Source organism: Heterocephalus glaber, unplaced genomic scaffold (assembly GCF_053883595.1).
Source record: "Heterocephalus glaber isolate CG9 unplaced genomic scaffold, H.glaber_assembly_v1.0 deba00001509, whole genome shotgun sequence".
NCBI lineage: Eukaryota > Metazoa > Chordata > Mammalia > Rodentia > Bathyergidae > Heterocephalus > Heterocephalus glaber.
In genome coordinates this window covers 32,231,101-32,254,541 of record NW_028258325.1, presented here as the reverse complement: position 1 = coordinate 32,254,541, position 23,441 = coordinate 32,231,101, and the positions used below count along the sequence as shown (strand labels likewise).

The 23,441-nt window shown below is 39.1% G+C and overlaps 1 protein-coding gene and 1 pseudogene across 5 annotated transcripts in view; both read left to right on the top strand.

Annotated features, from left to right (window-relative positions):
* Rfc1 (replication factor C subunit 1) overlaps nt 1–23,441 on the top strand; it is an 85,840-nt gene that overhangs the window by 9,957 nt on the left and 52,442 nt on the right. For 4 of the 5 annotated variants that reach the window (XM_087187480.1, XM_087187478.1, XM_087187479.1 and 1 more), the window contains exons 3-5: nt 6,601–6,729; nt 10,010–10,085; nt 13,284–13,406. In XM_087187480.1, coding sequence (XP_087043606.1) covers nt 6,601–6,729; nt 10,010–10,085; nt 13,284–13,406 — 328 coding nt within the window. Of the gene's footprint in view, nt 1–4,127; nt 4,172–6,600; nt 6,730–10,009; nt 10,086–13,283; nt 13,407–23,441 lie in introns of all 5 variants that reach the window. The other variant, XM_087187481.1, reaches the window with a different exon arrangement.
* On the top strand, nt 13,494–15,018 carry LOC106008202 (lupus La protein homolog pseudogene; annotated as a pseudogene).

Sequence of the window (23,441 nt, the reverse complement as noted above, 5' to 3'; positions counted from 1 at the left end):
TTCTTTTAGTAGTCTTTTTTCCCCCGCTCAAATTTAGGAATAAACACATCCTTTTACTCTGTTTTAAATATTTTTAAAGTTTAAAAGAATGCTTAAAGTTTGTAATTCCTAGTAGGAAAACATAACCTGAATGAATGCCTCACAGCAGATCACTGTAGTGCAGAGGGGTAGGGGTTAGCTGCAAAGCATCCAGCTGCTTTGTGTCCTCAGAGGTGCACTGGTTTTTTTTTTGGTACCGGGGATGGAACTCTGGACCTTACACTTGCGAGTCAGGCAGCGGCGGACCCACTGAGCTAAATCCCCAGCCCTGCACTGGTTTGTATTACTGTGATGTTCATTAGTCGATCTAGGTTGCTTTTCCTTTAGTAAGGGCTTTGTCAGAAGGGCATTATGACTAGGCATGGTGGCTCAAGCCTGTAATCCCAGCACTTGGGAGGCTGAGGCTGGAGGAGTGCCAGGAATTAGAGGCCAGTCTGGGCTACACAGTGAGTTCAAGGCCAGCCTAGACTACATTGCAAGACCCTGTCTCAAAAAAAAAAAAAAAAAAAAAGAAAAGAAAAGAAAAAGAGGGATATTATGCTTTACCTCCAAAAAGGGCAAAGCTGATGAGAGTCCTAACTTTTGGGTTGTACAGGTATTTTGATGATTGCCAGGTTCTAGTAGGCTGTATCCTGGAAGACCACTGGAACTATGAGATCCTGCAGAACTGCAAGAACCACTGGATCACATTTCTGGCATTTCAGGCAGCCCCCTGGGTTCCAGCATTCCTGCAGGAAAATTACCAGGCATTCCATCTGGCTTTTTCCTCCTGGGCGCTTCCTTGCCTGCTCCAGCCTGTTTAACCCTTTCTGGTCTTTTTTTCTTGATTTTCACTCGAGTTTCCATTCACACTTTCTGTACGTTCTCCAGTGTCTGGCAGTTTTCTGGGCTCTCCCATGAGATTGTTTCAGCATTGCACTATCATCCTCATCATAATCTAGTTTACAAGCAAGGGCACTTGTGGGCTGCTGCTTTCCAGTGAAGTCTGTGTGGTGTCCCCTGCCACTTGTAAGGCTGAGCTGGATCAGGACTTATTTCAGTGGCACAGCCATGGTCACAGAAGGTGACAGTTGATTCTGTAGTGTGATGAAGACACTGGCTCTCAGAGAACACGGAATGGCCGAGGGAGATGCTGGATGGCCTCTGAGAGCAGGCCAATGGCTTTCTGTAGCTCAGCAGCCTTTGGGCTATCTTGGCAGTCTCTTTCCACTTTCCTGGCCCATCATTTGTTTATATCTCCCGTTTCTCTGTGCTTGGTTCAGTTACCCCTTCACTGTCAATTTCTAGATCACTTTTCTTACTTATCTTACTCATCTGCCTACATGTTTTTGCCTTCTGCTTTTTCTGCCCTGATATCTTCTTCTGATTTAGCTTTATGAGTGGCAGGTGGCACCATGCCCCTCCCCCATCATTTCCTCTCTTCAGAAGGCTCGCGTTCAAGAGGGCCCAGAGATTGCTAACTTTTTGGAAGCTGGGAGTCCTTGGGCAGGAGAAGGTAGGAGGCTGAGGGCTGGGTTGAGGGGGCTACATCCTCCACAGTCTTTTTTCCCTCCCCTCCCCTCCTTGTTCCTTCCCTTCCCTCTCCTCCCCTCTCCTCCCCTCTCCTCCCTTCTCCTCCCCTCTCCTCCCCTCCTCCCCTCCTCCCCTCTCTTTTCCCTTCTCTTCCCCTCTCCCTCCCACTCCTGTCTTCCCCCTTCTTTCCCCTCCCCCCTTTCCTTCCTTCCTTGGACCCAGGGCCTCATACTGAGCTGTATTCCCCAGCCTTTTTTTAAAATTTTGAGGCAGGATTTCACTAAGTTTCCTAGGCTGGGCTTGAACTTGTGATCCTCGTGCCTCAGCTTCCCATAGTGCTTGGATTACAGGTATGTGCCACTGGACCTTGCCCCAGGATACAGACCTTAAAAACAGGTTATTACCAGTTTCATTTTACGTAATCAAGAGCCTCTCTGAGCTCAGATGTGAAGGTCAGTGAATTTAGGAATAACCATTCTTGTGTTCATTGAATATATTGAGAGTCTGCTTATCTGGAGAGCTTGATTTAAGATAAGGTGGTGAGATGCACCGGTAAGCAACTTCTCTTGCTGTATGGTCTTCACGGAAATGTCTTTAAACTTAAATTTCCATGAGTATTGTGTATCTCGGACTAATGATATTGAGGGCTAGTTGAGCACTTGCTTCTGGGGTCCGTATTAGGTGCATTTGCTCCCAGAGCCTTTCGAGTAGCTCTCTGCCCAGCACAGTATTGTGCCTGTGTTTAGAACTGTGCTGATTTGTCTCCCTGGTGGCTTCATGAGAACATTTTTCTCTGAAGGGAGGCTCCCCTTTCATCCTGCCTGTAAGCACATGAGGATGGGTTGTGTTGGGATCAGGGAGAGAAGCCCGAATTGTTAACAGGATGCAGTCCTGGCCAAGTTGAAAATTAGGACAGAGATTTGGAGTTAGAGGACTAGCTTCCGTTCTGGAGGTTTTTGTTGTGTGGCCTCTAACCCTCACTGGCACCCTGTGAAGCAAGTGAAATGAGGGAACAGAGGACAGAGAAGTGAAGTAACACAAATGGGAATGTATCCTAATTGAATATGTACTGTTTACCTCACAGGATTATCAAGAGACATAAATCTGTCTAGTTAGTATAAGTAAAGCACACAAAATTTACTTTTTTTTGGTACTGGGGATCGAACTGGGGACCTTGTGCTTGCAAGGCAGGCAGCGGCACCACTGAGCTAAATCCCCGGCCAAAATTTACTTCTTATTATTAGTTCCTTTTACAAAATTTTTTTTTGTTGTTGTTGCAGTACTGGGAATTGAACCCAAGACCTTCTCACTGAGCTATATCCCCAGCCCATTTTTAGACAGGGTCTTGATGAGTTGCTAAATTGCAAGGTTTCCAGGGCTAGGCTTAAACTCATGATTCTCCTGCTTCAGCCTCTGAGTGCTGGAATTAAAGGTGTGTGCCACCACACTTGGTTTGTTTTTATTTTTATGTGACTTTGCCTGAATCTTTTGCCTTGCTTGAATTGACCTGTCTGTTCAGTTAATAATCACTGGGGGGGGCGGGGGAAAGAATTACTCTTTTTTGGTTCCCCTCCTCAAAATATCTTTTTTAAAAATTCATTTTTTAAAAGCAGTACTAGGGATTGAACCCAGGGCCTTTGCATGAGACACATCCTCAACTTTTAATAATTTTTTAAATTTTGAGACAAGGTCTCACTAAGTCATCAAGCTGTCCAGGCTGGGCTCGAATATGTGATCCAGGGCCAGGGGTTTAGCTCAGTGGTTTTGCCACCTGCTGCGCAAGCGCAAGGACCCGAGTTCGATCCCCAGTACCAAAAGAATTTGGGCCTGGGATTTGGCTCAGTGATGCTGCTGCCTGCCTCGAATATGTGGTCCACCTGTCTCAGCTTCCAAGAGTGCCTGGTGTCTTTTACCATTTAGATTAAAATGGAATAATTGAGACAAAGGGTGTATGCACATTTTGCTGGTTATTTGCATTCCTTTTATAATTTGCCTATTAATAGCTTTAGTTCATTTTTCTATTGGATTATCTTTTTTTTTTTTTTTTTTTTTTGGTACCGGGGATCAAACTCCAGTCCTGGTGCTTGCTCAGCAGGCAGCAAAACCACTGAGCTAAATCCCTGGTCCTAGATTATCTTTTATTGATTTATAGAAACTCATTTATGTATTACACATGTTGTAGATGTTTTTAAGTTAGCTATATTTTTACTTTGTTTATAGATTTTTGTTTCATTTTTCAGTAGTCAAATCTTTTTTTGACGTTCCCCCAAAAAACTTTATGGATGGTTTTTATCTAGCTTGATATTCTGCTTAGAAGACCTTCCCATTGCTAAGATTATAAGAGCAAATTTAAAAATTGTTCCTTTTTCTACTCATTACTCAGCAAAAGTTATTCTGATCGATAAAGGAGCTGTGTAGACCCATCATTTGGTTGTATGATTAGCTACTAGGCTTGTTCTGTATTCCATGAAATCTTTGAAGACCTACAATACTAGACAGGGAGTGTTCATTGCAAGAGTAAGGTGAAGTCACGATTTCCAAATTACTTAGTCAGACTGCTTACCTTTGCCTCTTAGATGTTTACATTCAAGACAGCTGCTGACATTGCCCTAAAAAACAGGTGAGTTTGGTGGCCTTCATTCTAATGAAAATTCTTCTCTAAAACTAGATTTGTAGATCAGGATGCTGTAATTTAACTCTTACGCTGCCACCAGAGTCTAGGGCCTCTGGGGGAGTAGGGTAGGAATGGCAGTACAAGGTTTTGTATGGGCAAAACCCAGCACTCCATGTTAGCAATAGTTTTTTCAGTCTCTGAATTATATTTTGTTTTCTTTCTCTTTGCAGTTCTGAGCTTTTTGGTCCAAAAAGGTTGAAAACCACTACTTGCTAACCTCTTCATTAGAGCTTTGCTATTTCCGTGGTACACCTGTCCTTTCTTTGCCTGTTTCTCATGTGTTTAAATGATCATCCCTATTGAAGTGAAGAGTCATGGTGTAATTTCAAAAAAGTGAAACTGATGTTAAACTCTCATTTCTTCCGGAAGCAATAAAGTAGCTGTCAGCCTCAAACTCAATTCTTTGCAAGTTACAAGGGTGACTATGGCTTTCTTTATTGTCTTTTCCTTTAGCACCTGACAACAGATGTTTTAGTTTTATAGCTGAGGTTTCTTTTCTGTAAGCAATATTTTTTAGATTTAAATTATGGATTTTATATTTTTCTATATTGGGAGATTTACAAAAGAGGTTATAAAACTAGGGCAATCTTTTTTAGTGCTGGGGATCAAGCCCAAGGCCTCCCTTGGCTCTGCCACTGAGGGGTGTGTACCCGTAGCCTCCAAGGAAGTCTTTAATCTCTCTCTAATTTAACATGCCTGTAGCTTCATTTGTCTGCTTTTTTTTTTTTATAGGCTTAGCCACAAAGCTATTTGGGTTTGTGTATGTAACACACTTGTTTTGGATTTTTGACAACGTAAGGGTATTATAATTACTGCTAGGATCTAAAAAAGTAATGGGTAATTTTTTATATTTCACAAAATACTTTTCAATCATTTCTCAAACAATGAACAGATAGGTTGTAAAGAAATATTGAGAATTCAGGATTATACACTTAAGGATAGGAAAAGGAAAAATGGTTCAGCTGGTTCTTGAACCTTTTTCTTTGAAGTTAAGTTCCTAAGTACTCATTTTCTGTTCTTTATACCCTTTGTATAAGCAATTTATAAATGGAGATGGTTAAGTGACGTGAATGGATAGTAGTTTAGAAATGTAGAGAAGCTTTTTGCTGAGCCAAAATTGTGATAGATATATCATTAATCTTCATAAAAGGCAGGTATAATTAATCTCACTTTGTTTATGAGAAAATGAACACAGAGAAAGTAAGTAACTTTCTCAAGGTCACACAGGTAGATCACACTAGAGCACAGATTCAAACCAAGGCTTTCTGATTCTTAGGTCTATTCCCTTTCTTTTATACCATGGTTTCTTCACAAATTCTAGAAAGGTAGGGAAGAATATATAAATATATATATATATACATATATACATACATACACTATGTATTTATGTGCATATATGTATGATATAATATCAAAGATCAGAAAAGTGAGTGATTTAAATTGTAAGTTACATTGCAAAGTTTCAGTATGATCAATTTGGATTCTGTAGCTTGACATAGAAGATGCAATAATTAAAGTGTGCACTGTTGTGAGCCAAATAAACCTCTCATTAAAAAAGGTGTCAGGCATGGTGATACCTATAATCCTGAACACTCCAGAGGCTGAGACAGGAGGATTATAAATTTGAGGCTAGCATGGGCAATTTGGTGAGACCCTGTCTCAACATAAAATAAGAAAAGAGCTGAGGATGTAGCTCAGTGCTCCTTGGGTTCAATCCCTTGTACCGCAAAACAAAACACCAAAGAGCATATTGTAATGAGCACCAATTTTTTTTCTTCAGAATTTGGGATAAAGGAAAATAATTTCAGGGCTCCCGGTACTGAGAATGATCAGGATTGTGAGGGCTCCTCTTCTCTCAAACTGAAGTACCCATGGCCATGGGTAAGGGCCATGTTCTTCAGCTGTGTGTCTTCTTCACCCCGAGCTGGGGTTGCTGGCTTATCTGTGTGCATGTGTGGTCAATAAAGACCTACTTGCCTCTTTGTAACAGTGCTGTCGCTAAAAAAATTTGGCTTGCTTATTTTTGCCCTGTATTTCACCATATTCTGAGAATTAATACTACTTTTTGGTAGGCAAATTATTATTATTTTTGTTTGTTTGTTTTTTTGGTACCACGGATCGAACTCGGGTCCTTGTGCTTGCGAGGCAGGCAGTGGAACCACTGAGCTAAATCCCTGGCTCTGCAAATTGTTTTTTAACTCAGGTAATTTTTTTAGGTAGCTTTTATATATAAAAATGCTGCTGCTGCATATGTAGAGCTCTGGATATGGAGAAATTACGCAGGGTAAACCAGTGTGTGAGTAAAGCTGGCCTGTTTTGTAGTTGAAATTAGAATTTTATGCAGTTAATATTTATGAGTCTGTTTTTGCTCATAGGACATTCGGAAATTCTTCGGAGTTGTACCAAGTGGAAAGAAGCTTGTAGGTGAAACAGTAAAGAAGAATGAGAAAACAAAGGCTGCTGAAGAAACTTTGAAAGCAAAGAAAGGAATAAAGGAAATTAAGGTGAGTTTTGCAAATATAATTTTGAATTGTATGCGATATTAAATAACCTTAGCTTCTAAACTTGTTATGTTGGGAACCTTATGTAAATGCAGATTTATAACTTAGCAGCAGCAGAAGAAAAGTAGTAAGTCTATTATTTCTAATAAATATAGATCACTACTTTCATAGTTTGTTGTTTTTGTTTCTTTATATAGGATTGGAACGCTTTTTAGTTGTTAAAACTTTTTATTTTAAGACCAAGGTTTGCTCCCAGAGCCATGAGTCCCAGTCCTCAGGTAAGCGAGTGAGGAAAGGCTTGGCAGGAAGCCTTGCTTCCTTCTCTTCCTCCTCCTTGGACCTCAGAAGTCTCTGTGGAAAGTAGGCAATGGCTACCGTAGTGTCTTTGAATGAATGTTGTTCCATTTTATGTAAAATGTCCAGATCTAAAGTTGCACAGTTGTACAGTTCTACAAGTGCACTTACCACTACTCCACGCTCTGTGCTTCAGTTTTCACATGTATTACATCTGTGCATGTTAATCCTCCACAGTTCAGTGTGATTTTGCTTTTAATAGATGTGTGTGTGTGTGTGTGTGTGTGTGTGTGTTTGTGGTACTGGGGATTGAACTCAGGACCTTGTGCTTGTGAGGCAGGTGTGGTGCCACTGAGCTAAATCCCCAGCCTTAATTTCTCTTTTTTTAACCTTCAAGTTTATTGACTATTTTCTTTCTTTCTTTTTTTTTTTTGGTACCAGGGATCAAACTTGGAATCTTGCACTTGCGAGGCAGGCGGTGGCACCACTGAGCTAAATCCCCAGCTCTTCCTGACTATTTTCTGTTAAGCCTATCTAATGAAGTTTTAATTTTAAATATTGTATTTTTCAATTCTAGAACTTCCATTTGGCTTCTTTTTGTAGGTGATAGATAAATCTCTTTTTTTGTGATACTGAGGATTGAACTCACTAAGCTGCATCTTCAGACCTCTGTTTTTTATTTTGAGACAGACTCTTGCTAAGTCGATAAATTGCCCATACTGGTGTTGAATCTGTAATCTTTTTTTTTTTTTTTTTGGTACCGGGGATTGAACTCGGGTCCTTGAGCTTGCGTAGCAGGCGTTGAAACCACTGAGCTAAATCCCCGGCTGAATCTATAATCTTTGTGCCTCTGACTCCCAGCGTGTTGGGATTACAGGCGTGCATCACCACGTGCAGCTACTTTTTATTCCTTTTATGTCCTTGAGAACAGTTATAGTAGCCACTTTAAAATTTCTGCCTGCTAATTCTAATATCTGGATTGTATCATGACTGGTCTCTTAAGTGTCTGCTCTTATCTGTGGGTCATGTGTTAGTTCTGGCTGCCATAACAAGGTTAACACTGTGGATCTGGTGGCTTAAATAATAGAAGTTTATTTAGCCTCAGTGCTAGAGGCCATGGTCAAAGTTCTGGCTGATTTGGTTTCAGGTGAGGGCTCTTTTCCGGCTTCCACAGATGACTGCCTCCTTCCTGTGTCCTCACATAGCCTTTCCTCGGTGCATGTAGTCAGAGATTGAGTGAGCGTGCTGGTGTCTGTTCTGGTGAGGGTGCACATCCTGTCAGATCAAAGCCTCACCCTTCAGATCTCATTTAACTTTAATTACTTCCTTGCAAGTCCCATCTCTAAATACAGCCACACTGACCGTTAGGGTTTCAGTGTATGAACTTTGGAGACAAACATTTAGGCCATTACATTTCACTCCCAGCTACCTAAAATTATTTCCTTCTTGAATGAGGTTTAAATACATCAGGGAGGGGTATCTGCTTTACTTAGTAGTCTAGTGATTGAAATATTAAAAGCGCATGCTGAAGCACCCTTACAGAAACACATTTAACCAAATATCTGGACACCCTGTGGTCCTGTCAAGTTGACACATAAAATTAACTACCACAGGTCACATTTTTTATTTTGGTTTATCAGGCCATTAACTTGACAACTCAAGTTTCAAATTCTTGTGTCCTCTTGTGATGGACTGCAGCTGAAATCTGTGTTCCATTCTTTTAATCTTAGCTAAGCACTAGGAGTTATTCCACACACATAGTGTGGGAGAAAGCATTGACCACAGTGTATAGGCAGAATTTGGGAGTCCCTTTCTATGGATCTTTTCTTTTTTAAATATGGTCTGCTCTCATTTTTGAGTTATTGTGGTTGCCTCTAACTCTGTCCTCTAATCTAGTGGTGTATATAAATTGTAATGGTTTACTTGTTCTGTTTTATTGCAAGCTGGTTGACTTTATGTTTCTGAAGCTTAATATAATGGGCAAGAAAAGCTTATATTTCTACCTTTTAGTTGATTACAATCAGTTTTTTGCTGTTTTGATACTTTTTGGGAAAAATTGAGTGTTAGAGATGTGATGTTTAGCTACAAAATACAAATAAATTTTGCTTTGGTTTAATTTTCCAGTGGGCATTGCTTAGTGGTCGGCTATGAGCTTAGTTTTTTTTGGAACATTTTTTTTTTTTTAAACAGTACTGTGGATTGAACCCAGGGCCTTTACATTGAATTATATCCTTAGCTCTCTATTTATTTATTTATTTATTTGATACCAGGAATCTGAACTCAGGGCCTTGTGTTTGCCAGGCAGGTGCTATGCCACTGAGCTGCATCCCTCGCCCCCTATATTTTTTATTTTGAGACGAAGTCTTGATAAGTTGCCCAAGCTGGGTATGACGTTGTGACTCTCCTGCTTTAGCCTCCCAGAGTGCTGGGATTATAGGTGTGTGTCACCCCCATCCCCACCCCCACCCTCCTTTCTTGAAGCTACTGGGGATTGAACTGAAGACCTTTGCATTGGGCTATATCCCCAGACCTTTAATTTTTTTTTTTTTGAGACAGTTCATTAAGTTCATTTAGATAGTACTTTGTAATGTACCCTTTAACCCTTTTTTGTACACAGGTTTGTGTTGAAGTGGAGCTGAATAATAAAATAACTTCGCTATACTTTTTTCCCCTTCTAATGTAATTATTGTCTAGACTATTCTATAGTCCAATAAGAGCTTCGTTGATATTTTGGGCTAGGTATCTCTTTGTTGCGGAGGGCTGTCATGTGTGTTGTAGGATATTTAGTAGCTTCCCTGGTCTACTTCTTAGATGTCAGGAATCTTCCTCCCCCCTTATTTGTGATAAAAATATCTCTAGACATTGAGGATGTCTCCTGGGAGACAAAATGGCCCCTCGTTGAGAACCACTAAGCCCAGATCTAATGAGGAAAATAACTAAGGACCAGTTGTATAGGCTTTGTGTTCTAATTGTACTATGATGTTTGTAGGTAAATAGCTCTTACAAAGAAGATGCCTCCAAACAAAAGCAACCAAACAAGAAAAAGAGAATCATCTATGATTCAGGTAATACTTCTTCTGAGGACCTTTAAAGTTTTAAAAATCTTTTATATACCTTAGGTATTGTTTTCCAAACTGATGTTTGAGATGCACAGCTCTCTCTGAACAGCTCAGGTGAAGTTTAAAACAATTTTATTTAACTGGTTGGAGTACTTAGAACCTAAATATATTAATGTATGAAAGGTTTATTTAGGGCTGGGGATGTAGCTCAGTGGCGCCCTAGTACCAAAGGAAAAAAAAAGGTTTATGGGGGCCGGGGATTTAGCTCAGTGGTTCTGTCGCCTGCCTCGTAAGCACAAGGACCTGAGTTCAGTCCCCGGTACCAAAAAAAAAAAAGGTTTATGTAGAAGGCAGTAGCGTATGTAGCATGTCTCATATAGTTTGAATATGGTTTATGTATTCATTTTTCTATTTGTTTGGGATCAGACCAGGGCCACCACTAGGCCAGTCCCCTGCTACTGAGCTGTACCCCTGCTCCTGCACATGCCTTTGATGATGCACTGGCTGGTCCAAAAAGCTCACTTTCTGTTTTTGTGGAGAAGATCCATCTTGTGTGATATTTTTCTTTCCTTATTTTTTATTTTTAGTTTATTTATTTTGGGGTTCTGGGGAACAAATGCATGACAGACAAGTGATTCACAGTGAGTTACATCCCAACTGTGTTTAGTTTTTGAGACAGAGCCTTGCTTTATTGCCCAGGCTGGTCTTGAAGCTGTGGACTCAAGTGATCTTCCTGCCTCAGTCTCCTGAGTTGCTAGGACTGCAGATGTGAGCCACTGTATTCACCTTAATTTTTAATTTTTATCCTATATGAATTCTTTAAAAATGTGCCCTAAGGAGATACGGATTGTCAAGATTTTTTTTTTTTCCCTTTAAAAAAAACTATGATTATTTTTGAGATGTGGTCTTGCTGTGTTGTACAGGCTGGTGTCAAACTCCTAGGTTCAAGCATTCCTCCTGCCTCAGCTTCTGCGTAGCTGGGACTACTGGCATGCTACCCGAGTACTCAGATTGTTAAAGTTTTGACAGCAGCAAAGGAACTCAAGTCAATTCTAAAAGGGTGTGAGCATTTACTATGTACCTTTTACAGCTCTATACTGTAAGGAATTTGAAAGAAGTACATGTCCCTTTTCTCATGAAGTTTCTAGCTTTTTTGAAAACAGGCAATTTAAAAAAAATTTTTTTTTCTATTTTTTTGGTACTGGAGATTGAACTCTGGTCCTTGCCCTTGTGGGGCAGGTGGCGGAACCACTGAGCTAACTCTCTGGCCAATTTTTATTTTTTAATTATTTATTTTTTTAAAAAAAATTTTATTTTATTTGTACATTTTAGGTATACAATATAATGACATTCATCATTGGAAATTTGCACCTTTACATACTCTCTTGGTTCTTTTTTTGGTACCGGGGATTTAATTCGGGACCTTGTACTTTTGAGGCAGGCGCTGGAACCACTGAGCTAAATCCCCGTATCTCTTGGTTCTTACTTTTCTCCCTTCCCCTGCCCTCCCTTCAACCCCTCCACCCCTCCCTATTTACAAAGGCTTTGTTTCCATTTTTTCCTTCTCTCATATTCCATTCCCTTCTTTCCTTTCCTCTACCCCTCACACTTCCCCTTCCCCTGTGCCCCTTTTCTTCCTATTTCACATTATCTAGTATACCTTTTAGTCCTTATTTACACTTTCAGTTTCTCACACTAGAGAAACTATTTGGTATTTACACGTGTCCTGTTTATTTCACTCGAGTATCATTTCAGTGGGCATCCATTTAGCTATGAATGTCTCTAATTTCTCATTTTTTATTAATTATTTCTATCTACCTATCTGTCTATCTATTTATTGGGTTGTTTTGAGACAGGGTCAGGCTGGCTTTGAACTTACTATGTCGCCAGGTTGGCCCTGAACTTGTGGTGATCCTTCTGCCTCAGCCTCCCAAGTGCTGGAATTACAGGCATATGTCACCACACCTAACATTGGAAAATTGGCAGTTTAATTGTTTATTATAATTTAGAACAGTTTGAGATAGGACTTAGAAGTGGATAGTGCAGAGGAAGAGTAAATTTATGAAACATCTGTTTTATACCAGGTGGTATGCTATGTGCTTAAACTTTGACCTAGTTTATATTAAGTAGTCTGGGCAGTTAGGCAGTAATGGACAGAGCCCTGACTCCCACCCCAGGATATTTCCACACCAATTCCTGGAACCTGTGCATATGTTAGGTTATAGGGCAAGAGGAAATAAAAGCTGCACGTGAAATAAAAAATGAAAAAAAATAAAACAAATGCAGTAGAGATCTTATTCTAGGTTGTTCAGGTGGACTCAGTGTGTGTGGGGAGTATGAGGCAGAAGAGCTTTCAGAGAGATGATCTGTGAGGCTTAGAGAAGGAGAGATGGCAGCCTGAAGGCTCTGCCTGATGGCACTGGCTTTGAGCCGAGCAGGGGACAGTGTCCCAGGAAGCACTGACAGCTGCTGAGGTACCAATTGGAAAAGTCAAGGATGTGGATTCTTCCCTAGGGCATTCAGTAAGGAGCACAGCCCTTCGACCCCTTGATGTTTACACAGTGAGAACCACATCAGACTTTAACCTCCAGGGCTGCTAAGATAATAAATCTGTGTTTTAAGCCACTAAGTTTTTGGTGATTTGTTACAGCAGCAGTGGGAAGCTAATACATTGCTGGGTAAAGCTCACAAGCGATGTGCCTTGAAAGGGACCTTGAGGAACTGGTTGGTAATAACTACCTAAAAAATATAGAGCCTACCGGGAGTGGTGGTGGTTCCTGTAATCCCAGCACTTGGGAAGCAGGAGGACTGCTGTGAGTTCCAGACCAGGCTGGGTTACATAGTGAGTTCAAGGCCAGCCTGAATTACATAGCAAGATCCTGTCTCAAAAAACAAACAACAAACAAACAAAAAAGTACTGAGCCAGGTGTGGTGGCCCCTTCCAGTAATCCCAACATTTGGGAGGTTGAAGCAGGAAGATCACAAGTTTGAGCCCAGCCTGGGCAATTTAGCAAGACCTTGTCTCAAAATTGAAGAAAGTCAATGAATGAAAAAAAGAGTTGTGGATGAATCTCAGAAAGCATTGAGAAGGCCCTGGGTTCAATCCCCAGTACCCAGTGTTGGGGCGGGATGGGGGGGGAGGGGCACGGGGAAATATGCTGTGTTGCAATACTTTTCCAAGTTTTGTTTTCTTTTCACATACAGATTCAGAATCAGAAGAGACAGTGCAGGTAAAAAATGCCAAAAAACAATCAGAAAAATCACCATTGTCTTCTAAACCTGGTAAAATTTTACGGCAGGATCCTGTTACCTACATTTCAGAGACAGGTAAGATTACTGAGTATGGATCTTGGGGAGGTCTTCCGTTGTTGTTAGTGAACCTGTGGCGGGTGTGTGGGACCACGGCCTTAAAGATTAGCCATAGTGGCTGAAAATAGTGATAATGAAAAACTAGCTGCTCTGGAGGCCAAAATCTGTCATCAAATTGAGTATTATTTTGGAGACTTCAGTTTGCCATGGGAGAAAGTTTTAAAGGAACAGATCAAATTGGATGAAGGCTGGGTACCCTTGGAAACAGTGATAAAATTCAACAGGCTCAATTGGCTAACAACACTTTCATGAAATAGTTGAAGCATTGAGCACATCTAAAGCAGAACTCATGGAAATCAGTGAGGATAAAACTAAAATCAGAAGATCTCCAAACAAACCCCTCCCTGAAGTGACTGATGAGTATAAAAATGATGTAAAAAACAGATCTGTTTATATTAAAGGCTTCTCAACAATGCAACCCTCAATGATATCAAAGAATGGCTAGAAGGTAAAGGTCAAGTACTAAATATCCAGATGAGAAGAACATTACACAAAGTATTTAAGGGATCAATATTTGCTGTGTTTGATAGCATTGAATCTGCTAAGAAGTTTGTAGAAACTCCGGGCCAGAAGTATAAAGACACAGACTTGCTAATACTTTTTAAGGAAGATTATTTTGCAAAGAAAAATGAAGAAAGAAAGTAAAATAAAGTGGAAGCTAAATTAAGAGCAAAACAAGAGCAAGAAGAAAAACAAGTTAGCAGAAGATGCTGAAATGAAATCTCTAGAAGAAAAGATTGGATACTTGCTGAAGTTCTCAGGTGACTTAGATGATCAGACCTGTAGAGAAGATTTGCATGTCCTTTTCTCAAATCATGGTGAAATAAAATGGATAGACTTTGTCAGAGGAGCAAAAGAGGGAGTAATTCTATTTAAAGAAAAAGTCAAGGAAGCACTAGATAAAGCCAGAGATGTAAACAATGGTAGCCTACAATTAAGGAACAAGGAAGTGACGTGGGAAGTATTGGAAGGAGAAGTGGAGAAAGAAGCTTTGAAAAAAATCATAGAAGATCAACAAGAATCCCTAAACAAATGGAAATCAAAAGGTCGAAGATTTAAAGGGAAAGGAAAAGGAAATAAAGCCACCCAGCCTGGATCTGCTAAAGGAAAAGTATAGTTTCAGGGCAAGAAAACAGACTTTGATAGTGATGAAGGACGTGATGAAAATGGTGCAGCTGGCCCATTGCAAAGAGCAAGAGAAGAAACAGACAAAGAAGAACCTGCATCAAAACAACAGAAAACTGGGGCCGGGGATTTAGCTCAGTGGTTCTGGCGCCTGCCCTGGAAGTGCAAGCTCGTCCCAACAACAACAACAACAACAACAACAGAAGAAAACAAAATGGTGCTGGAGACCAGTAGTTTAGTAACCAATTTTATTTTTTATTCATCTTAGATTTTAAGCTGCTTTTTGTCTTTGGAGGCTTTTAAAAAGCAAACTGAATTAGGTCCACTTCAGTGTCCACCTGTAAAAAAGAACAATTATTTTGTTGTTTTAACTTGTCTTTTTGTTGTTGTTATCCACACACACTTTTTTTAAATGTACAGTTCTATTTGTGTTCACATGATCAAATATCAAAAGGAAGATTCTTCCACTAAATTGCCTTTGTAATATGAGAATGTATTAGTATAAAATAACAAAATATATACTATATAAAAAGTGGAAAAAAAAAGATTACTGAGTATGTTCAGATTTTGGGGGACAGATGCAGTTTGTATTATGTTCTTGGGCATTCTTGGCCACACGTACCTCCTTCAGCTTGAATTGACTTTCTCTTGCCTTTATTTGTTTTTGTTGAACTCTCAGAGGAAGGGTATTATGATCTGTAGCATTTTCTTTGGGTTTAAAGGCCAGCTACAGCCAGGAGTGGTGACACATACCTGTAATCCCAGCAACTCAGGAGGCTGAGTCAGGGACATTTTAAGTTAGAGGCCTGCCAGGGCAACTTAATGAAATACTGTCTCAAAGAATTTTTAAAAAGGAGTTAGGAATGTCGCTCAGTGGTAAAGTGCTTACCTAGCATGGACAAGGTCCTGGGTTCAACACTCAGTTCTGCAAAAGAAGGGAAAGAAAGGGCCAGTTGCAAGGGAATTTAAAAAAAAATTTTTTACATAAATTTTATTTCATACCATTCCCCCCCCAAGCCCTCTTCCCTCTCTGTGTATAAAAGCTTTGTTTCCATTTTTTCCTTCTATTTTCACTTTTTTCTTGTTCACAAGGGAATTTAAAAAATTGCTCAATATTGAGTCATATATGTAGAAACTTTATCTTAAATCATCTACTAAAATATTTGTGGTTTATAAATTACTTTTTAATGTAAGTTTTTTATTTTGCATGGTAATCGGTGTATACAGTGATTATTCATACTTGGCATTTGTAGCTGAGCACAGATATGACTGGAGCTCTGTTTCTCTGTTGGCCCTAAATACTTTAGTGTTGACTTTTTTTGAGATAGGATCTCACTATGTAGCCCAGGCTGGCCTCAAACTCTCCTTTTCCTGATTCAGTGTCCTGAGTACCAGCATTGACTTTTTTTACATGCCCCCGCCAACTGGGAATTGAAAAACTCAGGACCTTGAGCCTGCTAGGCATGCGTGGCACCGAGCATTGATTTTTTTTTTGTACTAGTGATCGAACTCGGGTCCTTGAGCTTGCGATGTAGGCCACGGAACACTGAGCTAAATCCCCGGCCCGTGATTTTTTTTTTTTTAAGAAGATTGTTTTGTACTTAATTTGTCTGATCCCTCTTAAAAGTGTTCAAAGAGCAAAAGACATTTATAAATAATTGTGCCCTGGTCTTAAGATTTCATAGTGCAAATAATTGTTTAATAGATGAGAAGATCTTGGAGTTACATTGTCATATGGGGAGGAGAAACTCAGATAATGTAAGTTAGAGGTGAGGTCATTTTGATTCTAGCATTGTTAACTCCTAAAGGAGACCATAACCAGAGAAATAGAGGATGATGTATACATAAAGGCCCTATCCAGTACCTGACACATATACTAGTAGGCAGTCAAAAAGAAAACAGAAAAGCAAAAAAACTCCCACAGATGAACTTCATAGGGTATGTGAGATATTTATTGATGTTGTTCACATTATTTAGAGAAAAAAATATAAAAGCTGTAAATATAATTTTAGAAGATTTTTAGTAAGCTGATGTGTCTCTTGCCTAGGACAGGAGCAGGTTAATACTTTTAACCTTTTCTCTTGGTGACTATCTGCTCCAGCGCTGCATGTTGTACAGATGCACTCTTTCTTAATTAAGTCTATCCCTGTTTTAGATCTGGGCACCTTTGAGAAGTTTTGAATGTGTGGGAGGGATAATGAAAGCAGTCTGGTAATAGGTTTGTTATGTAACTGAAGGTGTGTGATCAATCTTTCCAGGGACACCCTGAAAATGTCAAAGTTAGTATGCAGACAGTCATGGCCTTCAACTGTGGATCAAGGCCATCGTTATCTTGTGATTTTTAAGTACACAAAGGGATCAGACTGAGCTCTGATCACAGACCTTCTTTAACATGGGACTGTTTATTTCAGAAGGAGAATTTTTTTTTTTTTTTCTGAGATGGGGTCTTACTATGTAGTCAGGCTGGCCTTGAAATTGCTGTGTAGACCAGGCTGGCTTCGAACTCACAGCAATCCTGCTGCCTCAGCCTCCAGAGTACTGGGATTACAGGTGTGCACCACACCCACTTAGAGGAATGTTTTGAATGTTATTTTCTGAAGATATGTCCAGCTTTTTATCTGAACTTTTTATGACCATTAGGTAGTGTTTGTCTCATTTGCCAATGGCATGTACATGTAAAGGTATGCCTTATGTCTTTGTTTTAGCTGAAAATCTTGGAGTAGAGTGGACCTATCTAATATGTTGTTCAATATTATATAGCATCCTCTTTTCCTTAGAATTGAAATATGTGAAAGAGAGTAGCTCTATTCTTGCCTATTTAGCATACCTTTTCATTCTTTGAAATGATAGGTAAATGGGAAGAAGATAAGCCCTCCTTCCTTCCATAAAAGAGAATGAGACTATTAAAAAGTCCACAATGAAATTAGCATGACAAATAAATACAGTGAGACTTTCAGAAAAGTATAACTCTTGAAATCAATACACTACTGGAAAATCTTTGATATTGAAATAATTTTTTTCTTTAAGCTAAAACTATAATTTTTAATAAGCATTTTCATTTTATATTAGTAATATAAGGTTAAATAAAATATTTGTGGAAATAATAGTTTAAAAATACAAATTCTAATCCAAAATTATATAGTTTGGAGATTGGAGCATATTATAGAAACCTGTTATATAATGACTCAGTTTAAAAGGCCTGTTAATTCCAAAAACTAGTTTTTATTATTTCATACTTTATCTTTTTTTATATCTGTTTTTTGTATTCTGATTTTAAAAATGCCTTTGATTTTTATTGTCATTTTCTTGTGATATTGCGTGTGTAGTGTTTTAAGGTCACAGTTGGGGTTAAATCTTGACTTTACCTTATCTATGTCTTGGTTTCCTTGTACATACAGTGGGGATATTGCTAGTATTTGCACCAGTAGTTTTTATGATAATCAAATGAGACAATGCTTGAAAAACATTTAACATAGGGTCTAGCACATAATAAATGTTTTATTAGTGTTAATTGGTATTCTTATGATTTGACTCCATTGTCAGTGTACATGTGCTATTAAAGACATTTTGCTTTTGTTTAGGTACTTTATGTTACTATGGTTTAGAAATTTTTTTTGTTTTTAATTTTCATTTTCATTAGTGCATGTTTACAGTACATAATGATGGGGAGCTGATACTTGTACATAACACATCTTAATTCTCTTTATGTCCCTTTCTTCCTTCCTTCCTCTCTTTAGAAATTTAGTAATAGTATTTGACTCATTTTTGTTATAGGTGTGTACTGTTCCATATGGCAACTGCTAGTTATATGTGGCTGTGGGGTACTTGAAATATGATTATCCTCAATTGTGAGTGTTTTAAGTGTAAAATACAAACTTTGCATAACAAAGGAAATAAGCAACAAAATGAAATGGCAGCCTATGGATTAGGAAAAAATGATATCTGATAAGGGATTAATATCTAAACATCATAAAGAACTCATACAACTTAGTAGAACAATAAATAACCCAATTTAAAAATGAGCAAAGTCTGCCACCTGCCTCATAAGTGCAAGGTCCCGAGTTCGATCCCTGGTACCAAAAAAAAAAAAAAAAAAGGGCAAAGATTTCACTAGACATTTCTTCAAAGAGTGCATAAAAGTGGTCAACAGATTATGAAAAGGTGATCAACAGTATTAATCATTAAGAAAATGCAAATCAAAACCACTGACATAGGACCTCGCTCCCATTAAGATGTCTGTTATCAAAAAGTTAAGAAAAGTCAAGGTTGTGGAGAAAAGGGAACTCTTTTTCACTGTTGGTGGGAATGTAGATTGGAGCCACCACAATGGAAAATAATATGGAGATTTCTAAATAAATTAAACATACTACTACCATATGCCCAGTAGTCCCTCTTCTGAGGATGTAGCTAAAAGAAATCACCATCTTCTAAAGATAATCTGCACTTCCACGTTCATTGCAGCATTAGTGGCAGTAGTGAAGATACAGACACAGCCTAAATATCCAACAAGGATGAATGCATGAAGGAACTGTATGTAGACACAATCATGTATATCTGGTTTTATTTTTATTTTTTTTGAGGGGGTACCGGGGAATCAAACTCAGAACCTTGCGCTTGTGAGGCAGGGGGCGGCACCGCTGAGCTAAATCCCCGGCCCCGTGTATATCTGTTTTTTTTTTTTTTGGGTATCGGGGATCGAACTTGGGTTCTTGCACTTGTGAAGCAGGCGGCGAAACCACTGAGCTAAATCCCTGGCCCTGTATACTCAGAGTGACTAGAATAGTGATTACCAGGACTGAGGTGGAGGTAGGACATGGGGAGATACAGATACCCAGGATGAATGGGTCAGGAGAGCTCATGTGTGAAAGAGGACTCTATTACAGTTGTATACTATTGGAGTGAGTAGATTTTAGCTGCTTTTGCCACAAAAGCAAAAGCAAAAAATGAGTAACTATGTGAGGTGATGTATAGGTTAATTTGATTTCCTGTACCAGTGACGGCGAACCTTTTAGAGCTTTCAGTGATCCAAACAGACTGCTGCAGCATGTGTGTCATAGGTTCGCCACTAGTGTCCTATAGTAACCATTTTACTCTCTGAATCCTGTAGCGTCATGTATAATTAAATACTCACAATAGAATTTACTTCTAAAATACAGATGTCAAAGACTTCATACAAAATGTAAACTGTCATTAATTCTATAGTATCAACCACTGTTGAAATTATAGTAATTTGGATATATTTGGCCAAGTAAAACATTGTTAAAATTATTATTATTTTTATTTTTTGAGGCAAGGTCTCACTATGTAGTTCTGGTTGGCCTTGAACTCACTATATAGCCCAGGCTGGCCTTGAACTCTCACAATCCTCCTGGCTCAACCTCCCGAGGGCTGGGATTACAGGCGTGTGCCACCATGCCTGGCTAACATTGTTAAAATTAATTTCACCTGTTTTTACTTTTTTATTAAAAAATGTAAAATTATGGCTATGAAAAAATTTAAAATGTATGACTAACATTCTATTTTTATAAGAAGTAATAGATATTTCAAGTATTTTATGTTATACAGCCTCTTAGGATACAGTATCATATAGGCTTACCACTTAGCTTCGTTACAAATATTTTTCATTATAACCTTGTTAGATTAAGTTTGTCTTCTACTAGAATTGATTTTTAAAACTAATTTAACTGCATTAATTGCACAAATTACAAGAAAAGGAAAAATTGCTTATAAATACTTTTATAGCTAACCATTGACTCTAGTAAAATGGTTTTCTAGGTTGATCAAAACCCAAATACTTGTTGTACTGGGTAAACGTATTTACTTTTACTGTTTAATGAAGTGAGAGGCCTTGACCTTTTATTGTGCACTTTCATTAGAGGCTGCTGTTTGATTGGAAAAAAGGTGGGTTTTTTCCTGTCTTGAAAATTTTTTATGGCCTGTAATTTAAATTCAGCTCATAATTCCAGAGCCAGTTAATAATATTCTTGATGTTACAGTTATTTGGTGAGTGTTTAAATGGGGTAGGGGGAGAACTGAGAATGTTGTGTTCTCCAGGTTACCATACATGATCAGTGACCTACAACTTGGGAGAATAGCAAAAAATATTATGAGGTTTGTATAATATTTTCTTTGGTAATTTTTGGAGACATACAGTTTTGATCTCAATGTTTTTTTTGTTTGGAGACATACAGTTTTATGTATGAGATAAATAGAAGAAGTAGGTTCTGTGTATGATAGAGTGCTCTCATAGATGTTTTCGGGAAAACCTAGAATGATTGAGGTAGAAAATTTCCTTGAAATGAGAGAAAACCAAGAACTATATATTATATTTGATTACATTTGTTAAAAATTATATGAATCTGTACCTAAGATTCTATATAAAAGAAGCCAAGTTTAGAATTTTTGAGGTTGGATGAAGTATTTAGATTAACATTATCTTTAAATCACCTGAGTAAATGTTTCCTCACTAAGCTCCTTGCCTTACATAGCTTTATTAACTGTACTTGTACATGCATATTGACATTTTTTTGAGTAGCATCTTCCTGTAAAATTTCTGCAGTTGGCATTTTCATAATTTAATATATTAGTCTACTTTCCTCCTCTCTTTCCTTCCCCACCTTTGTGTTCTTCCTCACCCTCCCTCAGCCTACTCAGTGTTTCTTTCAGAAGATTCCTAGCTCATTCTTGCTAGACAAGTGCTCTTCCATTGAGCTACATCTCCAGCCTTCTAAATGTCTGATAGACTTTATATTTCTTTCTGAGTCATCAGCAAAATTGTTTAGCATAAAGGGACAAATAAAGTCTAAAGAATAGCTGTTCAGTTACTTAGGAATCTTAGAAACTATTATTTTTTAATTACTTTTTTTATTGAGACAGGCAGGTCTAGACACAGGGTCTTGTTGTGCAGTTCAGGCTGGCCTTGAACTCACTCACTATGTACCCCAGACTGGCCTCAAACTCATGGCAGTCCTCCTGCCTCAGGCTCCCAAGTGCTGAGATTATAGGCATGCACTATCATACCTAGCTTCTTAGAAACTATTGTTATCTTGTATTTCTTTATATTGCTATAAATTAGGGCTTCCTAACCAAGGGCGGGGGGGGGGGGATTTACCTCCCAGGGGGTCTTTGGCAATATCTGGAGGGCTTTTTGATTACTACAACTGGAGGATGCTATGGCACCTAATTGGTGGAGGCTGGGGATTCTACTACATATCCTAGCACATATCCACAACACATAGTGAGCTCCCCACCAGGAAGAATTACTCAGCTTACCTGTCAGTAATGGAGTTAGAACTCTACTATGGCTACTGGAAGAGAATTTTGTGGATATTTTCAGTTCAGATATCCCTTTTAAAAAAAAATTTTTGTATTGGGGATTGAACTCAGGACCTTGTGCCTGTGAGGCAGGTGGCAGCACCACTGAGCTAAATCCCACATGATATCCCATGTTTTTAGTACTCATTTCATTTATTAATCTAGTAACTCAGCGAAGGGGCTTAGGCCTTCCTGTATTCTCAGTGAATCTCTGTCTGCTTCTATTGGAAGATAACTTCCTTCTCTGAGTTCATGTTAAGGCAAATATTTTCATTATAATTATTCTTTTAGGTATCAAACTTTGGATATGTAGTTTTTTGTTGTTGTTTTTTGTGTTTTTGTTTTTTTTTGTACTGGGGATTGAACTCAGGCCTTGTGCTTTCGAGGCAGGCGGTGGAATTACTGAGCTAAAGCCCTGGCTCTCTGTCTATTTCTTTTGAGTATCCTGTGCCTCCCTTTCACCTGCTTATACTGTTTCATAGCATTGTTGCTGAATCTTTCCTCTTCTACAATTCTGTAATTGGGAATCTGCCTTTTCTGTTTTTGACTGTTAGGATTCCATTCCTTTAACCTTTAAGGACTTCTTCTATTTTTATCAAAGGCCACTGGGAGTACTTTTAGCAGTTTTATGTGCAGATTTACATGTCCATGGAGAGTTCGATGCTTTTTAAAAATCTTTTGGCTGATTTGTTCTTCAGGCTTCATTTATTAGTCCGTATTAAGAGAACTGAAGAAAATTAAATGGCCAGTGGTGAGGGAAGAGAATTGAAAGTGGGAACTGTGAATAATGAAGCACTATGGTATCTAGAGTGATTCTTGAGGTTCTGAACCATCTCTCTTTTTTTGGTACCGGGGATCGAACTTTGGTCCTTGTGCTTGCGAGGCAGGTGGCAGAACCACTGACATAATCCCCGGCCCTGAACCATCTTTCAAAATGAACAAGTTGGCTGGGTGTGGTGGCACACACCTGTGATCCCAGCACTTGGGAGGCTGAGGCAGGAGGATTATTGTGAGTTTGAGGCCAGTCTGGGCCACATAGTGAGTTCATGGCCAGCCTGAACTTCATAGTGAAATCCTGTCTCAAAAACAACCCCACCCCCGCCCCACAAAACAAAACAAAACAACTGATGACATGTACTTTGCCATGAGACACAGGACTGTGTTCCGGAAGCCAAAACAGTAAGATTGTCATTAGGTGCTTGCAAAGGGATATGGAAGTGGTTTGTATTTGGCTTTGATGTGAGTCTAGCATTGAACACCCCGCCCCACATGGGAGGGGAAAGGGGTGGGTGAAGGAGTGCGGAAGCTGGAGTGTGGAATCACTTGGTCACCTGCGGCCAGTCATTGTCCTTCTGTTGTTCTCATCATGCCGTAGGGCAGTAAGCATGTCTGGGGTAGTGTACCTTGGCCAGCTGTCAAAACCCTCTCCCTAATTTTTCTTTTTCACTGAGGTCCAGTGGACTTGGCCCCTGAAAGTGGATAACATCCTATTTTAAGCCAAAATGTTTTTTCTCTTATTTATCCTTACCCAACTACCTCACTAGCCCCCACAAA